The sequence below is a fragment of the Platalea leucorodia genome (genome assembly GCF_965183815.1).
Source record: "Platalea leucorodia genome assembly, chromosome: 27".
Taxonomy (NCBI): domain Eukaryota; kingdom Metazoa; phylum Chordata; class Aves; order Pelecaniformes; family Threskiornithidae; genus Platalea; species Platalea leucorodia.
This window is the reverse complement of record NC_138849.1, coordinates 382,085-402,898: the sequence shown is the minus strand read 5'-3', so window position 1 is coordinate 402,898 and position 20,814 is coordinate 382,085. Positions and strand designations below refer to the sequence as shown.

Sequence of the window (20,814 nt, the reverse complement as noted above, 5' to 3'; positions counted from 1 at the left end):
CACTTGGGGGTCCTGGTGTAGGGGGCAGACACCTTCCCACTGGCCATCCTCTTCTCCAGTCCCTTGGACTACATTTTCTACCTAGAGGTTGGGTTCAAAACATCTAACCTAACCCTACATCTATCGGACCATCCCTCCATTTCCCTTCCCTATGTTCCTGTGGTGGTCATGCCAGTCTATGAGTCATCTCTCTCCTAACCCAACCTGTCTCTGTGCCCTCCATCCATCTGCCTGCCCACCCCTCCATCTAGAGGGGTACATTTTTGGGGATAAAAGCTGGTGTAGCTGGAAGCCAAGCACTGGAAGTAGTGGGGCAGATCTCTTCTGGGCCAAAAAAAAAAAAATCTCTTTCCTTTTCTTCTGCTTTCCTTCCTATGCGGCAAAGGAGGAGAAAACAGCTCTGGGCTTCTTCATGTGCCACGTTATCTGATGAGAGGCTGGTGGTTACCATGAGCTGTGTCATATTTCATTGTGAGGTTTTCTAGGCTTGATGTTTCCTGTGAGTGAACAGATTTCACCTGGGGCTTTTTTTTTTTTTTCTTTTAATTTGTTCTGCTTTGTGGCTGGAAGTGGCAGCAGCAGCCAAACCAGGAGAAAAAAAGCAATGTGGTGGGGCAGCAGAGATGGATGGGGGGTCATTGGGGCTGTGGTGTAGCTGAGGCAGTGGTGAGGGCAGGATGAGGTCTGCTGGGTTTTGTGGGGTAGAAGGGTGCAAGGGAGCTCTGAAATGCAAATTGAAGCCTTTCTGGTTGCTGGCTGAAGGGTTAGATGCAGCTGAGAGGTGGGATGGGGCAAAGCCATGCCGAGATGTCTCCATCACCCCTCTCCAATGTCCTGACACGCCCTCTGCCTCCCTTCCTCCAGACAGGGGGTGGGTGACACAAGACCAAACACAAACTTTCCCCTTTCCCTTCACCCATTAGTCCTTCTTGAATGTCTGGTGGATCCGATGGGACCTTTGGTGGACCTTCCTGATGGGAAGGCCTGCCAGATTTATCCTCTCTCATACTTGGGAACTGCTGGCAACAGGTCCCGGTGCTGGACGTGCCTTTGGGCAATGTCTTGATGGGCTCCAACCATGGGAAGTGAGGTCTACAGCTGAGGCTTGCACAGGACTCAGGCTCCTACCTCCATTTGGTGGAGGATGAAGCATCTATGAGATGTTCAGAGACCAATGCAAAGGGCCAACAATCAGAGGCAAAACACCTTTTTAATTAATGGACCTTTTTAATTAATTTATGCCCAAGAGCCACCACGATGTTCACAGCTGGAGCAAACTCTTCTCCTGCAAGCAGCTCAGGCAGCATGTTTTGGCTGAGGGCTGTGTCTCTGGGGCTGTAGGTGAAGAAGTTGGGTCCCCAGGATGCTGAAGAGCTGCTTGCAGTGTTTGGAGGTGCAGTGCAGGTGGTATTAGGTCAGGGGACACCCCCCCTGCCACAGCCACGGGGAACTGACAATTCACCGTGGTCCTTGCCACGGAACCCCCAGCACCTTGGAGCATTTCTCTGGTCTGGCAACACATCCTCCAACCGCGAGGGCTCCTGAACATTTCTTCCTTCGCAGCACTTGTGAAATGCCGTGGTCTTCTACCAGGGCATGAAGCTCTTCAACCTGGCCATCTGGACTCGCTTTCCTGCAAGCAAGACATAGTGATGGATCCATAGGTGTTGTTGGACCATCTCTGCAGAGAGGAGCCTCCATGAGGTGCACACAGCTCCATGCCTTGGTGGGGGCTTCCAAAGCCCCCCCAGATGGCCCAAAGCTCACTTAGTGCCTCTAATCTTGCTCGATTTTAGCACGTGCACCTGTGAATCCCTGATGGGCGGCACAGTTAACAGGCACCATGCAATGAGACCGGTGGTTCTCTTACCGATCTGCAGGAGGAGATGGATGCCCAGAGCCAGAGCCAGGAGGGAGAGGACCGCAAAGGCCAGGCTGACGGAGACTCCCAGCCCTGGGAGAAAGCAAGCAGATGGTGGTGAGGAGGAGCACTGCGTCCCACAGGGCCAAGGCGGGGTAAAGCCAAGCCCTGGACCATCCCCACCATGTCCTGGGCTGTGTGATTCGTTTTTGGTCATGCTAGGAAACCTGCAGAGCCACCTCTGTGTCAGGGAAGGGATCTCCAGAGCACTGAGACAGAAAAAATCCCCTCAATCCGCTGGCCACACTCCTCCTCATGAAGCCCCATACTTACTTTCCTTTCCCTGCAATGAGAGCTCATGGCAGCTTGTACTCCACCCAGGGAAATCCAGATCTTGGGATATGGTCAACCCAGGGACCTCCAGGTCTTGGGAGAGAGGGTTGGGAATATTGGTTCCTTCCTCAGCTGGTTTGCCCTGAGCACCCTTCAGGGAGTGATGGGAAGGGGAAGTGAACTGCAGCACGTATCTCAGCTGCTTTGCGGTAAAGGTCTATACTCCCCTGGGAAGGAAAAATGAGGAATTTTCATTTGCAGCGTCTGGCCAAGCTGAAGTCGGTAGCATCACTGGTGGCACCTTGGAGCTTGGAAACCAAGACGCTTGGCCAAACTTCATCCAGAAAAACAGGGACGCTTACCTCCAACTGGCAGCTCTGGGCTGGTAGCAATGCTGCTGTTCCTCAGGTCATCCTTCCCACCTAGACAACAAATACGTGGAGAAAGGGTCACCCCAAAACTGCCCTCTCCTCCCCATGCTGCGGGGGTTGCCAAAGCATGGCCAAGCAGTGGTGTTTTGGGGTGGTGTGTGGCTCCTCCTAGGCTGGATGCAGGATCCTCTGGTGGGGTTAACTGGGAGCATCCTTTCACTGAACTGGTCTTGCTGGTCAAGGTCCAACTGTGTTGGCATGCAAGCAGGGGCAATCACTTCTGGGGTTTCTCAAGGGCTATCCCTCATATGGGGCAGGATCAACCTCCCCATGCCCTCCCTCACTCACCTCCGGTGGTCAGGAGCCACGGGACACTCAACCTCGAAAGCATGACCTGTCCGAGGCTGCTCCGGCGCCGGTACCCGCAGGAGTAGGTGCCGCTGCTCTCTGCGGAGAGCTGGATGGCGAGCGTGGAGGTGAACTGGCCTTTTCTCACCAGGTGGTTCGCCAGCTCCACTCCGTTCTTGCAGAAGAAGGTGTGGGTGATGGGGAGATGGGAAAAAACGAGGCAGCGGGCAAGAATCAAGTCCCCTTCCTGAGCTGAGGAGATGTTTGGGAAGAGTGCCGGTGGGGGAAAGTCACCTGGAAGAGTAAAGAGACGCAGTCGTGCTATGATGATGTGGAGCTGAGCACTGGTGAGCGATGGATTTTCAGCTCTCCAACTTCAGCGCTGACTTTGTAGCTGCTTTTTGATGGAAACAGCAAACTAAAGAGGGGGAAAAAAAGGAAGAAGAGATTGGAAGAGCCTGTTTTTCAGTCTTGTGATGACTCAAAATAGTTGGACTATAGGAGATCAAAAGCTCTGCTTATTTCAGGAGTCAGCGCTGATACAGGTAAACACAGTGGGAGAAAAACAGGAGGGTAAATATAGGGAAAAATACTGTTTCTAGTGACCCAAACCATTTTTTACATCCAAGCTGAGTATTTCAGAAAAGACTCAGTCAAAATACGTAAATTCTGGGACAACAAAGCACTTCATTGTGGTATTTCCAAAGGGGAATGTTTTCATTTTCTTTACTTTCAAGCCAGTATTTCCCGCTCCATCATAAAAATTAAAAATAGCAGCTTCCTTTGCCAAAATCCTCCCTAGCAAAATTGATCTCTTTCATGCCCGCACCCTACCAAAGAAGCATATATGTGGTGGATTTCTTTTTTTTTCCTTTTGGTTTGCCCTCTACCTTGAAAGGCAACACCAGCCCCAGGATCAGAGCTGCCTTTTTGGGCACCCCGGGATCAGAAAACTCCATCCAAAGGACATAAGCAACGTTACAACGTGGACCTGGAGGGTTTTTCCAGCCACCCCTCTTGTCTGCACTCACCTGGGGAGCTGCAGGTCTCCGGCTCCATTCCCCCAACACCTGCGTAGGACAGCAGAAGGGGTTGGTCTGAGATGGTCTGCTGGTCTAGAAGAGGACACCTTGCAGAGGACATCCCTCTGAGGTTGGAGATGCAACCTTGGGAAAGCTTGCAGAAGATGGGGAGTGTTTCCTGCAGACCTCAGCATGAAGGAGGTCAGAAATCACCAGTGAGGCGCAAAAGGGGCTTTTGGGTGATGCCTTGTCCCTTCCTGCCCAGCCAGGGACAACTACACCACGCCTGGAGCCAAAGAAGGACCAAGCCCGTGCTCATGAATCGGTGCAAGGATGCAGTTCCTTCTGTGGAAGCTGCCACTTTAAGTCTCTCTTGGCAAAGTAAGTCACTGGCCAAAGGTTGTCCACAACCTGTCACGGCAGAGATGGCCCTTCAGACCCTCCAGAAAGCCCATGCTGTGCTTTCAGACTGTTGGACGACACAGAAATCGCTCCAGAAACTCATAATTTTGGCTGGCGCTTCCATTTATTCTCTCTGGAGATTTCCCAAGGGGATCGCTTCAAATCCACCCCACACCATCCCATGGTGCTCCCGCCCAGTGTGACTCTCCGAATGCCCCCCCAACACCCTGCCTGGCCACCTACCTGCCAGCCAGCCCAGCAAGAGCAGGGTACCCGCAGCCTCGGCCAGCCAGCTCCTTCTCACCATGCTCATCTGCAGGCAGCGCTGAGCTCCCCAGGACCAAGCTGCAGGGGAAAGGGGAAGCTGAGGCTGGTTTCGTCCCTGCGACGCATCCCCCGGAGCATGACCCAGCGTCCTCTCGGGGAGGAGAGAGCAAGAGGATGCGACAGGCAGGATGTGTGTTGCCACATCGGGTGCATGCCCATGGGCTTGCAAACCGTACAGCAGCACCTGGTGCCTTCCTCCCTGTATTGAGTTTGTGTGGCAAGGTTTTGGTAGTGGGGGGCTACAGGGGTGGCTTCTGTGAGAAGCTGCTAGAAGCTTCCCCTGTGTCCAATAGAGCCAATGCTCACCGGCTCCAAGATGGACCTGCCGCTGGCCGAGGCCGAGCCCGTCAGCGACGGTGGTAGCGCCTCTGTGAGAACATATTTAAGAAGGGGAAACAGAACTGTGCAACAGGAATTGCAGCTGGAGAGAGGAGTGAGAACATGTGAGAGAAACAACTCTGCAGACACCAAGGTTGGTGAAGAAGGAGGGGGAGGAGGTGCTCCAAGCGTCGGAGCGGAGATTCCCCTGCAGCCCCTGGTGAAGACCATGGTGAGGCAGGCTGTCCCCCTGCAGCCCATGGAGGTTAATGGTGGAGCAGATATCCACCTGCAGCCCGTGGAGGACCCCATGCCGGAGCAGGTGGATGCCTGAAGGAGGCTGTGAGCCTGTCAGAAGCTGGAGCAGGCTCCTGGCAGGACCTGTGGACCCATGGAGAGAGAAGCCCACGCTGGAGCAGGCTTGCTGGCAGGACTTGTGACTCCATGGGGGGCCCACACTGGAGCAGTCTGTTCCTGAAGGACTGCACCCCATGGAAGGGACCCACACCGGAGCAGTTCATGAAGAACTGTAGCCTGTGGGAAGGACTCATGTTGGAGAAGCTCATGGAGGGCTGTCTCCTGTGGGAGGGACCCCATGCTGGAGCAGGGGGAGAGTGTGAGGAGTCATCCTCCTGAGGAGGAAGGAGCGGCAGAGAAAATGTGTCATGAACTGGTCGCAACCCCCATTCCCGTGCGCTCCTGGAGGGGAGGAGGTAGAGAAATCAGGAGTGAAGTTAAGCCCAAGAAGAAGGGAGAGGTGGGGGGAAGGCGTTCTAAGATTTGGGTTTATTTCTTATTATCCTACTCTGATTTGACTGGTAATAAATTAAACTAATTTCCCCACGCTGAGTCTGTTTTGCCTGTGACGGTAACTGGTGAGTGATCTCTCCCCCTCCTTATCTCGACTCACGAGCCTTTCGTTATATTTTCTCTCTCCCGTCCAGCTGAGGAGGGAGCGATAGCGCGGCTTTGGTGGGCACCTGGCGTCCAGCCAGGGTCAACCCACCACGCTCCCCCACCCCAAAAAGGACCCCCAAAGAGGCTGCTTCATCCTGGTGTTTTGCACCATGTTTGTGGGCGCCTGGTTTTGGGTGGCTCGGGGGGCGTCACAACTGTCCCCAGTGGGACGCAGCACCTCCCAGCCGCTTTCCAGCATCCCCAGGGCAAAACCAGCTCCCCTCAGTTTTCTCTACAGCCTCAGCCCTGAGGTTCCCATAACATTCATGCCTTGGGAAACAAATACGCAACATGCTTTCAACATCTCTGGGAAGAACAGAGTTTCCTAATTTCTCCTTTTTTTGGTGTGTCTCTCAGACACTAGACTGACATGCAACCCAGCTGCCTATGCAGAGGTGCTGTTTCAAATGCCCCGGGCTTGTGAAGCAAACCCAGGGGATCTCCAGAGTTATTAGATACCTTTGCCTGCTGAAAACCAACCTTGGAGCTCCACTATCTTTGCCTGATTAAACCAGCCTTGGTGCTCCACTGGCAGGAGCTCAGAGACTTGGCTAGCGTGGAGCTGAGGCTTGTAAAACCCCCATCTGCCCAACGTGCAGCAGGAGAAGGGTTTTCATTCCAGTCTCCTCTGAGCGTGAACGCATGGAAAGGGGTTTGCGTGGTCCTGTGTGCGTCCTCCCCTGGTCCAGACCCTCCCAGCCCCACGTATCCTCCTTGTTTTCTGCACAATCACTGGATTTAGTCCCTGCGCTCCATCCCCAGGGGTGCGGGATTCACCTTGTTGGGATCCATCGTTCCTTGGTGGGTCAAGCCGTCTCTGTGGGGCAGGCATGGAGATGATGTCCCCAGGGAGAAGCATCTTTGGCTCGGAAGCCAGAGGAGTGCACCGGCTGGAAAATCAACAGAAATAAACCTCTCTCTCCCCTTTCTCTCCTCTCCTGCATGTTTCTTTCGCATGCTGCTCACTTTCGGTTTCCTTTTCAAATATGTATTTGTATTTCCTAGTCTGCGATGTTTCTCTTCTCTGGTAACCCGAGGGTGAAAGATGACTTGGAGAGGGCTTAGGCTTGATGTTAGGGAGAACATGGAGTGAGGTCCCAGAGCTCCTGCAAGGCTTTCCAGTGGTCTGCATCTTCTCTAGCCTTGACTAAGCTTTGGAAAGTTGGGGAGAAAATGAAAATAAAAGGCTTTAAACAACAGAAAACAGCTACAGTTCATCCCAGAGCACAGATGATGTGGGAAATGTCCAGAGTGTTTGGAAAACATGACACCTTGAAAGAAAAATGCAAACAGTAAGCCAGAACCATTTTTAAGCTAATTTTTTCCTAGACACACCCAAACTGATTCAACTGCATTACGAAGGGACGGCTTGTTTCCTGCCACAACTATTCTTTTTTTAACTCAGTAAAACAGACGAAGAAAAGCCAGGGCTTGTCTGTCTTCTAGAAATAGTGTAACGGCGGGCTGGGGTTTGCCGTGGAGTCACGCGCCTCCATCTTCTCAGGGTTTGAGGAGGGTTTAGCGATGCAACCTCAAAGGCTCTGTGCTCTTGTGGTGCTCGGAGGGGGGGGGTGTCCCTCTTTTGGGGAGAGGTTTGGGGGATCGTTGCAGCTTGGGGCTGAGCTGGGAAGGTGGAACCTGGTGGGGTGCAGGCACCTGAACTGCAATTTGTTCTCCTCTGGCTCCATCCCTCTTTCCAGAGGATGTTGTTGACCACATCAATCCTTGCCCTACCTGGCAGGGAGATGCGTGGTTAGCCAGACTGCCCCCCCCCATCAGGGATGCAGGATTTGGGCATGAGGATGAAGCTGCTTTGGGGCAATTTGGGGGGCTCAAAGCTCCCGTCCTGATCTCCCCACTGTCCTGTTGTGGATGCTCTGTGAGTCTGGAGAAGGGTGGGGGGGTTGGACACAGAGATCCAGGAGGAAGGTGGGAAGGATGGGGTGAATCATCACCATGCTGGCACCAGAGGTGTGCAGAGGTGTGTGAACACTTAGGGCATGGGTGGAAAAGATGGAGCAGGACTCCTGGGTTGAAGGAGTCTAAATAGAGGGGAGAAAAAAAAAAAGAGGATGGAGTAATGCTTGATCTTCAAACTTGAGCAGGTGTCCTTGGCCCACAGGGCTCTCATAATTGGCTTCGGGTCAATATGTGAGATTTAGAAGTTCAGCACTTCCAGGGTCACCTACCTGGAACAACAAACCCACCCAAAATGGCCTTGGGGTGATGTCAAGTGAAGAGGCACAAGGCAGCAAGGCTCCGTGGTCAGGAAAGGGGAAAGGAGGGTGGGAGCCAACCTCACGGTCAGTCTCGGTGGCAGGGCTGGAGGTGAGAGCTCCTGCCTGCATTTTGGAGGTGCATGTGCGTAGAGGGGGGACTCAGAGGAGAAAAAACATTGCCCGTGAGAAAAGCCACTGTCAGGATGGCTGGCCAGAAGCCATTTCAGCACCCTTCATCACAAAAAGTGGCACGAGGTGGAGAAGAGCAAGGGGAGACCTCTTCCACACATCTAAAGGCCCAAGGTCTTCACGGGCTCAGCCGTCCCGTTGGCAAAAGCAGCTTGGCCCTGCTTGGTGAGGTGGGTCCCATCTCTCCCCATGGGATGATGATCTGCAAAGAGGGTCCATTGGTCACAGAGCCCAAAAGCCTGTTGCCCAAACCCGTTTCAGAGCCAATTATCGACCTGTAATATCAGTACCCTCCTCCTCATACCCTTTTAGACCTCAACAACAGGATTGAGAGGAACGCCAGGTGGGCCCCCATGCCCTTGACCACCACCCCCAGAGCTCTGTAGTCACTTTTGAGCCTGCCCGGGTTTCCCCTTGCATCCACATGGAAGAAGAGCAGGGAGTAGCAGTCCGAAAAGGGTAAAGAAGAGTGGGGGACAAGGGGCAGGAGGGCTGTGCAGGGAGGATGCTGCCGCCGAGGGACAGGCAAACACAGCTCGTGCTCTGGTGTCTGAGTGCACGGAAATGAAAGCGGGGGCTTTGCAGGCGCAGCGTCCGCAGTGGGGGCTGAGGCAGGGCCCCTGCTCGTCACAGCCTCTCGCTGTGGGAAAGGCACTGCTAGCCACGGAAATGCAGCAGGACCAGTCCCAGGTGCGCTGCAAGCCACGGGCCAGGCAGCTCTTGAAGCGCTCTGCCCAGCTCAGAGGAAAGGCGACGCTTCACGTAGGGGCTGTTCCTGCAGCGTCCCAGAAAATGCTGCGGCAGGTGGGATGGGCCAGGCTGTCTCCTTCTCGCCCTGCCTTCCTCCTGCTGCTGCTCGGTGAGTGGGGGGATTTCTTTGCCTTGGTGCTCAGGCCTGGAGGGCTGGCGAGTGGGGCAGGACAGGGCACGTCCTGGGCCCAGGGGAGGATGGGGAAAGGGTGTGCGGAGCGGCCGTGCAGCCCTGAGGGGCAGAGTTGCCTTGCCGAAGGGAGGAAGATGGTTGCTTCCTTGAGCTGTGGTGCAGCTCTGAGCAAAGGGTGCATTTTTCCAACACCTCTGAAGGGGGTGTGGGTCATAGTGTGAGAGTTGATAGATGCTGGAGTGCATTCGGGAGCCAGGGGCATCCACCTGGAACAGCAAACCCCCCCAGAATGGGCTTGGGATGGTGTCACAGAGAGAAGACCAAGCAGGTGCCGGATGAGGACGCATGGGTGGGAAGGTGCCTGCCCAGCAAAGGACTCAGCAGTGGGCACGTGGGCAGGGGCAAGTGGGTGAGCTGGGTCGCTGCCCCTCTAACCAAAACCCTCTCTACCCCGTGGTGCAGGTGCCGTTGTGACCGCCCAGGACATCTGCAGCTCCCCAGGTGCTGGTGAGCACAGGGATGGGTCCAGACAAGGGAGGTGTGCAGGGGTGGAGATGAACTGGGAGAAGGGGTTTGATCCCCATGTGTGAACCCCTGCAGAGGAGACTCTTCCGTCCCCAGATCCAATGTTTTTTACAGCCCCAAGAACAGTAACACTGGCCCGGCGCATCCCTGTCCCTCTCTCTAGGAGACCTCCCAGCTCCTCAACTCTTCCTGAACACCTCCAACGCTCAGGAGGGAGAGCAGGTTCTGTTTCGCTGCTCCACTGACGGGCAGTCCCCTGCTACCCGAATCATCTTCTGCAAGGATGGGGTGGAGGAGTTCAGCCTGAAAGCCCAACGGGGACAGTTGATCTTCTCCATGCCCTTGATCGTGACGATGAGGAGCATGGGGACATATACATGTGGATACCAGCACAAGAATGCATTCAACCAAGTGAGGAGCTCTGCTCTCAGTGCTTCCCGGAACCTGACTGTCAGAGGTGAGACGTGGCACTGGGGCACAGGCAGGCACCGCTACGGGGCCCCATAGACCCACAGTGGAAGGCGAGAGGACCGTGCCATGCCCCATGGCGTGTCCCCAGGTGACTGGGATGATGGGGTTCAGCACGAATTTCAGCCCAGCCTTTGCCACCGGGGCAACTCTGCCCAGTCATGGGAGAGTATCCTGCTCCTCTCCTGCCCCCAGCATCACAGAAAGGAGACAGTGGTGGTGCCACATCTAATCAGAGCCACAGCTGTGCAATCCATTGATTTATTTGTCATGACAGTTGAGAGATGGTGGATCAGGGGTCCCCCGGTTGCTTAATCTGTGCAGGACCTGGGAGAGCTGGAGACTCTCACCCTCTGCCTTTTTCCTCCCAGGCAGCGAGTCCAGCTCCCAGGCAGGGCCATCGACCACAGGTGAGTCATTCCCTCCCTGCATTCCCAGGGTCCCCCAGCATCGGGCCAAGTGATGCCGGGCTGCCAGCCCCAGGACACAGGGACATTCATCACCTGGGATCTTGCCTGGCTCTAAGGGCGTGTCCTGCTCTCTGCTTCTCCCCATGAAGCCCCCTCTTCCCCAACACCTTCTGTCCCTCCCCAGCTCCCCAGCCCTGGCCCCTCCACGCCTTTCCCCACAGGCATCGTGCTGGGAGTGGTGGCCGTCTCCCTCCTCCTCCTGGCTGCAGCCACCTACTGTGCTGTGAAGAAAGGTGAGCGATTTGGGGAAGTTGAGGGTAAACGTCGAGGGCAAAATCACACCCTGATGTGGGGGTGCTGCTGTCTGCCCTGTGCCAGTTTGGACTGGCTGGTTCCTTCACCCATTTCACGGGAACTGAGGTGCTGAGACAACCCTTGGGCTGTGCACAGCTGCTGGGAGCTTGGGAGAAGCCAGTCTGGGAAACGGGATGCGCGGTTGCATAGGCTGGGCTGGCAAAATCCCTCCCTGAGAGAGGGGTGGAGGTTCAGCCCATCACCTGCATGGTGCAGCCCAGAGCACGGAAAGGCAGGGCTGTGCAGTACCTCTGCCTCCACACCTCTGCCTTTCTTTTCCTTGCAGTGGCCTGCAGAGAGAGATGCCAAAGGTGAGCAGCAATCCCTCCTGGCTGCGGGGCTGGGGGGTGATGGAGCATCCCAGGTGCCCTGGGGTGGTCCTTGGCCAAAGGCAACATGGTCTGTGTCTGTGGGTGGATTTCCCTGGGGTGGAGGCAAGGAGGAGCAGGGCTTGCCTTGGGCTTGGCTCCAGCTGTGGACCCAATGCAAGACAGCTTCCTCCATGGGAATGACCCCAATGGCCCCATCACAGCCTGGACACACCCCCAAACCCCTTTTCCCCCTCCTCTCCAGGCTGCAGCAAGTTCCCAGCCACGAGGCAGAAGCGGCCAACCACAGCGAAATACAGTGTGAGTACCTCCTCTTCATTCTGGGTGAGCCGTGGGCTCCTCTGACTGTGGGGATCCTCCTGTAGTCTGGCTGCCCCCAGCACCGCCAGAAACCCTGTGCCCATCGACCGGCCGTGCCGCGGTCACAGTAGCTGCACAGAGTTGCAGGGACGTGTCCCAACCCCACTTTCCATGCTCTCCATCCCCTCCCCTCATTGCGCTGCCATGCGGACCTTTCCCAATTCCACATGCAGTCCCAGCAATTGATTTCCCAGTGGGATATGCAAAACAATTGCCCACTGAACAAGGGCAGATTTCTCCTGGCTGCATTGCACCCCGCTTCCTCCTTGCATGCACAGCCCAGCTTCTGCCTGCAGAAGAAAGGTAGCAGCTCAAGGTGACCAAGCCCATTTGCTGGCAGGGTCTTTGCCTACATGCTTGGGCCCGACACTGCAATCCAATGTCCCCAGCCTTGGCGTTTTATCCCCTGTCTACATTTTCACTTCCCCATGATTTCTGCTTCAGAGCAGAGTGCAGCAGATGAGGACGTGGCTCCATGTATGGGTGCCGGCAGGGAAAACATCTCCTTGCTGACTCCGAAAGCACAGGCTGCAGCAAAGGGAGCGTGCTGTGGGTGCGGGAAGGGGGATATGTCCCCACCGTCTCTGTGCATGGTCTATTGGCAGGGTGACTTTGCTTTCCCACGTGGGCGCAGAGCGGCAGATAAAGGTCTGCTGGTTGGGCAAAGAGAGGAACTGCTGCGGGTTGGGGGAATGCAGCCAAACCCCTGCGTCCTTGCTCCGCCTCCACAGATGGAAGGGCAGCTTGCTCTGCTGCCCAGAGCGGGGTGAAATGAGGGGCAAACAGGGCAGGGGATTCAGTCGTGACCCCAGGGCATCTGCTCTTCAAAGGCAGGGTGGGGCTCGTCCCTCCCCACAGCGGGAAGCAAGGGCTAACAGCGTGCTTTTTGCCCCCCAACAGACGCCACCATCGCCCACGTTGGACGCAGCAGGGTGAGTCATGGTACAGCCTTGGTGCCAAAGTAGGGAGTGGGGCCCCCAAGGACGTGATGTGGTGGTTGGGGACCGCAGCGGTGGCTTGGGCTGGGGTGTCCCATGAGGCCGTTCCCACCAAGAACTCAGTGGATTCACTCAGAGAGCTTTTCCACCAAGAAATTATTTTTGTTCTCTCTATCTTCAGAAAAGTTTATTCCTCATCACAAAGACTCACAGGTCTTTGCTGCTGCTGTCAAACTTGTAAGGTTTACTTACAAAGGATGAAAAAATCGTTCATACCTAAATGCCTATGTAAAATTTTCGGCCTTTTCAAGGGGAAAAGTAAAAACCCTTGCAAAAAACAACAAAGAAGAAATAAGGGGCCACCTAGAAACACACTACTGCCCCAGAGCTGCTATTATTTTTGCTAGCTTGTCAACCCACCCTGGTTCTCCAAAGTGCACAGCTCCCTTCAGCACTCCTGTAGCCCAAGGCCACCCCCTTTTCCACTGAGCTCGGACTCTGCATGTCTAATAACATGGTTGCATTTTCCCTCTAAAGGCTCGTGTGCAAGAGATGGGCTCCACCACCACCTATGCCACGCTGAGCCACTCACGCAGCCAGCCCAGATAGCGCTCCAGCACGGCAAGTGCACAGGGAGCCTTGCCCGCGCCGGCCTTCTCTCTCTGGCAGAGAGCTCCCACGCTGGTAAAATGGGGCTGGTGTGTCCAGGTTGGGCTTACTTGGGCTTTGCTGTCCCGGGCAAGGGCGGGGTCTTGCTGATGCTCCCCCAGCTCCTCGGCTGACACGTGCTCCACCTTGCCCTTCCCAACCCCGTTTCACCCACCAGGCAGATCGGGCTTTACAGGCATCCTTGCAGGCTGCCAGCGGGTTTGGCCCCGTCCCCATGAACGTGCCGGGTGCCAACCCCTTCGCTCGTCTTCACCAGTTCTTGCTGGGGAATTGCCAGCGCTCGGCTTGGGAGGGCAACACCTACCCACAAGCCCTGTCCGTGCCAACATCGCCACACCCCACCCTTCCGCCGTGCCCAGCCCTTCCCACACACATCAGAAATGAATTCTGCATGGCTTTCACCAAAACTATATCTATGACTTGCACATCTGTTTACAATCTATGATCTATAAAGAAGTATAAAATGTATTACATATGTTGTGAATGTATACGTGAGTACCCCACGGGAAGACGTCTCCATCCCACTATGTAAAGTGTAACGTGCGTACACATAAACTGCGTGATACAGCTACGGGTGTGCTCTTCTATCTCCCCACACAGATGCACCTATGGATATACGGGTACACAGAGACATGTGCACTGATGTGCTCGCGCGTCTATGTGAATGCGTATGTGCAACGATGATGTGGTCTTGCTCAAATGAAGGATAAACATCTGTGAATGTGTATGAGCGACTGCTCCTCTGTGTTAGACAGTCCCTTAAGGAACGGGATTGAGCTGCCCAAAGACAGAGGCAGAGATACAAAGGCACGGCTGTAGAGATAGGAAGGGGCTGTAGAGATACACGGGGAGAGGAAGGGCAGCTGTCTCTTGTCTGAGCTCACCTGAGACATCGACCAGACCCTAAAAGCTTCAGGGTCACAGTCGGCTACCGCCGCGCCTTTCTCATCTTGGCCCTGCTTTCCTTCCCGAGCTGAAATCCCAGCCAAAAGCCATTAGTTGCACTTGCTGTCGACAAAACAGGGAAGGGAAGGGAAGGGAAGGGAAGGGAAGGGAAGGGAAGGGAAGGGAAGGGAAGGGAAGGGAAGGGAAGGGAAGGGAAGGGAAGGGAAGGGAAGGGAAGGGAAGGGAAGGGAAGGGAAGGGAAGGGAAGGGAAGGGAAGGGAAGGGAAGGGAAGGGAAGGGAAGGGAAGGGAAGGGAAGGGAAGGGAAGGGAAGGGAAGGGAAGGGAAGCAAGGGCAGTTCCGTGGGCACCAGCTGGCTGGTGACGGTGCCCCAGGTAAAGGCACCTTGGTCGGCAGAGAGCCTGTGGGAAGCGACTTGGAAAGGATTTGTTCAGAAGTGGGTAGCTGATGTTGCAACTCTGTCTTTCAGTGAACCCTCTGAAGAGAGCTGGGGGAGCTATTTTAGGCCTGGCTGGCACGGCCACATGTCCCAGGAGGGAGCTGCTGTGCCCTGCACCTAGTGATCCAAGGGCTTCCCTCCCTGCTGCCAGCGCCCCAGCAGATGTGGCCTGGAAAAGTGCCGAGCTGAGGATGGCTGAGCCCATCTGCACATAGTCAGGTCGAAGGGGTGGCCGTGTCTGGCCCTCTGCACCGTGCACCCAGCCATCTGTGGGGCATGGAGACTGGGCTGAACACCTCACCCAGGAGACAGGAATGGGGGGGAGCGGTGAGGACATGGCGATGGGGTCTCTGCTTCAGCAGCCCCAGACCTGCAGCCCAGGACCCTTCCCTGCACAGCATCTCACGCCTCCCACACCAGAGCCTCCTCTGGGAGGAAGATGATTGCTTTCTCCAGCTATGCACAGCTGTGAGCAAAGGGTGCATTTTTCCAACACCTCTAAGGGGATTTTGGTCAGACTTGAGACCTGGTCCATGCTGGAGTGCTTTTGGGAGCACCTGGAACAGCAAACCCCCCCAAAATGGGCTTGGGATGGTGTCAAAGAGGAGACCAAGCAGGTGCTGGATGAGGACACATAGGTGGGAAGGTGCCTGCCCAGCAAAGGACTCAGCAGTGGGCACCTGGGCAGGGGCAAGTGGGTGAGCTGGGTCGCTGCCCCTCTAACCAAAACCCTCTCTACCCCGTGGTGCAGGTGCCGTCGTGACCGCCCAGGACATCTGCAGCTCCCCAGGTGCTGGTGAGCTCAGGGATGGGTCCAGACAAGGGAGGTGTGCGGGGCTGGATATAGGACGAGAGAGGGTATTTGTTCCCCATGTGTGAACCCGTGAAGAGGAGACTCTTCCGTCCCCAGATCCAATGTTTTTTACAGCCCCAAGAACAGTAACACTGGCCCGGCGCATCCCTGTCCCTCTCTCTAGGAGACCTCCCAGCTCCTCAACTCTTCCTGAACACCTCCAACGCTCAGGAGGGAGAGCAGGTTTTGTTTCGCTGCTCCACTGACGGGCAGTCCCCTGCTACCAGGTTTCACTTGCAACCCTTGGAGACAGAAAGGCGCTCTCGGCCGGGCATTTCACCCATCACCTCTCCTGGGAGAAGGCAAGAGCAGGTCCTTTCTCTTTGGGGGGCAACTTCATGCTTTTATTGACAGCTCGCAGATCTTCCTTGCTTTCCCCATGTGGCTCTGCCTCTCGCAGGGAACTTGTGTGGACGCCTGCGCTGCCTGCACAACATGATCTTCAGAAAGCTGGGAGCAGGGTGTTTTAGTGGAGCGGGGTCTTGGCGTCTTTTGAGGTCTCTCCAAGCAAAGATTTCTCCAGGAGAGCTAAGGCCCCAAATCGGTGGGGAACGGGAGAATTGCAACTCATGGACGAGCCATCCTGAGCCCCTCCAGGAATATCCAGTAAATGTCCAGAGATCCTCATGGAGGGGAGAGAGAGCCAGCAAGGATCCACATGAACACCCTCCCTTGTGTTGGATAACTCTGAAGATGGCTGCATCACCTCTCGCTTTCTCATAAGTTAGCATACAGTGAAGCTTCAGAGCAGTTTGGAAGTGAGACCTTCAAAATAGAAAAGACAGCAGCCTCACCCTCCTGGTGCCCATCATGGCCACAGAGCCTTGCGCTGGGATGGTGGTATGACGGCAATGACAGCCACATCATAGCCACAGGAAAATCCCCGCCTCCTGGAGGCTGGGCCTTGTCCTCCCCCAAAGACAGGACGTATTGGAGCCAAGAAGAGCTTGCACAGCCTGAAAGCCTCTGCAAGAGCTGAACTCACCTCAACTCTGCCCAGTCCGTCAGTGTTGACATCTGGAGGGAGAAGCTGAGTTAGTGTCCAACCATCAGCAGGATGTTGGAGACATCCAACAAGAGGTTTGGAAGGGAGGAGCCCCGGGTTTCAAGAGTACGTATCAGGATGGGATTGGGACTAATTAGTGAGAAGAGTATTTACTGAGATCTCATTTATTGGGAATATACAGAATATTTATTAAGACTGACGATGGGACCAGAGCAGCATTGCAAGGGGCGATTCCAAAGCAGAAGGACATTGCAGCCAGTGCCAAGAGGGGAAGGGTGCAGTGGGGATTGGCACTCACAGTAACGCCGGTTGTCATCAGAAGAGTCCTCAGCACTACCAGCATCACCAAACTGTCTGGAGAGAGCAGGGAGGAAAGGTGTTGAAGGTCTGCAGCCCAACTGCCATCCCACAGCAATGGGACCTTTGGCGTACTTCAGATGGAGGAAGCTTTCCTCCATTGGGTCCACAGCTGGAGCCAAGCCCAAGGCAAGCCCTGCTCCTCCTTGCCTCCACCCCAGGGAAATCCACCCACAGACACAGACCATGCTGCCTTTGGCCAAACTGGCACAGGGCAGACAGCAGCACCCCCACATCAGGGTGTGATTTTGCCCTCGACGTTTACCCTCAACTTCCCCAAATCGCTCACCTTTCTTCACAGCACAGTAGGTGGCTGCAGCCAGGAGGAGGAGGGAGACGGCCACCACTGCCAGCGCGATGCCTGTGCGGAAGGTGTAGAGGGGCCGGGGCTGGGAAGCTGGGGAGGGACAGAAGGTGTTGGGGAAGAGGGGGCTTCATGGGGAGAAGCAGAGAGCAGGACACGCCCTTAGAGCCAGGCAAGATCCCAGGTGATGAATGTCCCTGTGTCCTGGGGCTGGCAGCCCGGCATCGCTTGGCCCGATGCTGGGGGACCCTGGGTGTGCAGGGAGGGAATGACTCACCTGTGGTCGATGGCCCTGCCTGGGAGCTGGACTTGCTGCCTGGGAGAAAAAAGGGAGAGACTCATAGAATCGTTTAGGTTGGAAAAGAACTTTGAGATCCTCAAGTCCAACTGTTAACTTAGCAATGCCAAGTCCACCTCTAAACCATGTCCCTCAGCATTACATCTGCCTGTCTTTTAAATATCTGCAGGGACGGAGACTCAACCACTTCCCTGGGCAGCCTGTTCCAGTGCCTGGCTGCCCTTTCAGTGACAAAGTTTTTCCTAATATCAACCCTAAACCTGCCCTGCCGCAACGTGAGACCGGTTCCTCAAGAGGAGAGGGTGAGAGGGTGAGAGTCTCCAGCTCTCCCGGGTCCTGCACACACTAAGCAACTGGGGCGGCACCCCGATCCACCATCTGTCAGGCATCGTGACAAATAAATCAATGGATTGCACAGCTGTGGCTCTGGATTAGCTGTGGCACCACCACTGTCCCCTTGCCGTGATGCTGGCGGCAGGAGAGGAGCAAGACGCTCTGCCATGGCTGGGAGGAGTTGCCCCAGTGGCAAAGGCTGGGCTCAGCATCCCAGCCACCCAGGGACATTACATGGGGCACAACAGGGTCCCCAGCCTCAAGTGGGGTCTGTAGGGCTCTGGAGCGGTGCCTGCCCATGCCCAAGTGCCGCGTCTCACCTGTGACAGCCAGGTGCTGGGGAGCACTGAGAGCAGAGCTCCTCACCCAGTTGCTGTCATTCCTGTGCTGGTATCCACAAGCGTACGTCCCCGCGCTCCCCAGGGTGACGTTCAGCTGCATGAAGTAGCTCAGCTGCCTCCGTTCACCTTTCAGGCTCAACACCTCCACCCCATCCTTGCAGAAGACAATTCGGGTAGCAGGGGACTGCCGGGAAATGGAGCAGTGAAACAAAACCTGTTCCCCCTCCTGAGCGTGGAGGGTGTTCATGAAGAGTTCAGGAGCTGGGAGGTTACCTAGAAAGATGATACAGAGATGGCACAGGCCACCATTACTGCAGTCTCCTCTCCAGGGGTTCACACATGGGGAACAAATACCCTCTCTCATCCTATATCCAGCCCCGCACACCTCCCTTGTCTGGACCCATCCCTGTGCTCACCAGCACCTGGGGAGCTGCAGATGTCCTGGGCGGTCACAACGGCACCTGCACCACGGGGTAGAGAGGGTTTTGGTTAGAGGGGCAGCGACCCAGCTCACCCACTTGCCCCTGCCCACGTGCCCACTGCTGAGTCCTTTGCTGGGCAGGCACCTTCCCACCCATGCGTCCTCATCCGGCACCTGCTTCGTCTTCTCTCTGTGACACCATCCCAAGCCCATTCTGGGGGGGTTTGCTGTTCCAGGTGGATGCCCCTGGCTCCCGAATGCACTCCAGCATCTATCAACTCTCACACTATGACCTGAATCCTCTTCAGAGGTGTTGGAAAAATGCACCCTTTGCTCAGAGCTGCACCATAGCTCAAGGAAGCAACCATCTTCCTCCCTTCGGCAAGGCAACTCTGCCCCTCAGGGCTGCACGGCCGCTCCGCACACCCTTTCCCCATCCTCCCCTGGGCCCAGGACGTGCCCTGTCCTGCCCCACTCGCCAGCCCTCCAGGCCTGAGCACCAAGGCAAAGAAATCCCCCCACTCACCGAGCAGCAGCAGGAGGAAGGCAGGGCGAGAAGGAGACAGCCTGGCCCATCCCACCTGCCTCAGCATTTTCTGGGACGCTGCAGGAACAGCCCCTACGTGAAGCGTCGCCTTTCCTCTGAGCTGGGGAGAGCGCTTCAAGAGCTGCCTGGCCCGTGGCTTGCAGCGCACCTGGGACTGGTCCTGCTGCATTTCCGTGGCTAGCAGTGCCTTTCCCACAGCGAGAGGCTGTGACGAGCAGGGGCCCTGCCTCAGCCCCCACTGCGGACGCTGCGCCTGCAGAGCCCCCGCTTTCATTTCCGTGCACTCAGACACCAGGGCACGAGCTGTGTTTGCCTGTCCCTCGGCGGCAGCATCCTCCCTGCACAGCCCTCCTGCCCCTTGTCCCCCACTCTTCTTTACCCTTTTCGGACTGCTACTCCCTGCTCTTCTTCCATGTGGATGCAATGGATTCTGTCAGGGGAAACCCGGGCAGGCTCAAAAGTGACTACAGAGCTCTGGGGGTGGTGGTCAAGGGCATGGGGGCCCACCTGGCATTCCTCTCAATCCTGTTGTTGAGGTCTAAAAGGGTATGAGGAGGAGGGTACTGATATTACAGGTCGATAATTGGCTCTGAAACGGGTTTGGGCAACAGGCTTTTGGGCTCTGTGACCAATGGACCCTCTTTGCAGATCATCATCCCATGGGGAGAGATGGGACCCACCTCACCAAGCAGGGCCAAGCTGCTTTTGCCAACGGGACGGCTGAGCCCGTGAAGACGGCTTTAATCTGAGAATGATGGGGGAAGGCGAGACTATCTGGCGGTCCTGTGAGCAAGTGACAGACAGGGCTGATGAACAAAGGCCGTGGGGTGATGCGACAGAAATTAAACACAAATGCAGCAAAATGGGTCTTAAGCGCGGCCACCTCCAGCACTTGCATTTCAACAAGACAGTGCCTACAAGGCACCGTTACGGAGAAATCCCCCAAGCCCCTTCTCGGCAGTCAACGTGCTGAGGTGCTTCTGTGAAGTGCCTGTCCACTGATGCACGCCATCTGGGGAATAAACATGGTGATTTAGAGCTCTGGGTGCAGGTTCAGGGCTACGATCTTGTTGGGATCAGGAGGACGTGGTGGCATGGCTCCCATGACTGGAGTGTAGCAATGGAGGCACACAGGGACTCTGGGAAGGACAGGCTGGGAAGATGGGGAGGGGGAGTTGCCCGTTATGTGAGAGAGCAGCTGGAGGGCCTGGAGCTCACCTGGGGACGGGTGAGGAGCCAAAGCAGAGCTCATGGGTTGGGATTAAGGAAAGAAGAGATCTGGGTGACATTAGAGTGGAAGTCTGCTCCAGGCCATCTGACCAGGAGGAACAAGTGGGTGAGGCCCTCTACAGACAGACAGGAGTAGCTTGACGTTCGCAGGCCCAGCTCCCCGTGTCTCCCCAGTTTGCCCATTTTAGAGCTCTGCTTCCCAGCAATGAAGGCTCCCAAAAGAAGAGCCACCCAATGTCCCAAGTGCCACCTCTCTGTCTGCACCGCTTGCAGAGCACCACCGGCAGAAAGCTGCTCTGCACCCAACACGACAGTTGCCATTGCCCCAAGGAAAGGGATTTTCCTTTCACTTCAGTGCGATCAAAATGACAAAGCTCTGTCCGTCCCCCCCTCCCCACACACGTCTCTCACAAGGTCCTTTCTCTGGCTGCTCAACAGAGACCATGAGCAACACAGGGGACGTGAATACAGGATTTGGGGCTGCTAAAAGGAGCCGG

General features: G+C 55.9%; 1 protein-coding gene across 4 annotated transcripts; it reads right to left on the bottom strand.

Annotated features, from left to right (window-relative positions):
- Positions 1–1,328: 1,328 nt before the first annotated feature.
- LOC309600978 (uncharacterized protein) lies at positions 1,329–6,881 on the bottom strand. 4 transcript variants are annotated; one of them, XM_082333712.1, is made up of 7 exons: positions 6,717–6,881; positions 4,581–4,682; positions 3,945–4,028; positions 2,914–3,207; positions 2,557–2,616; positions 1,871–1,954; positions 1,329–1,633 (listed from the first exon to the last, which is right to left on the bottom strand). In XM_082333712.1, the coding sequence occupies exons 1-7, from the start codon at positions 6,796–6,798 to the stop codon at positions 1,587–1,589; spliced, it is 753 nt and encodes a 250-aa protein (XP_082189838.1). In that variant the 5' UTR covers positions 6,799–6,881; the 3' UTR covers positions 1,329–1,586. The 4 variants fall into 4 exon arrangements, 3 of the variants coding, with proteins under 3 accessions (XP_082189838.1, XP_082189839.1, XP_082189840.1); XM_082333713.1 differs by having other exon boundaries at positions 3,945–3,983; XR_014230511.1 differs by lacking the exon at positions 1,329–1,633 and adding an exon at positions 2,195–2,421 and having other exon boundaries at positions 1,870–1,954.
- Between the last annotated feature and the right edge of the window lie 13,933 nt (positions 6,882–20,814).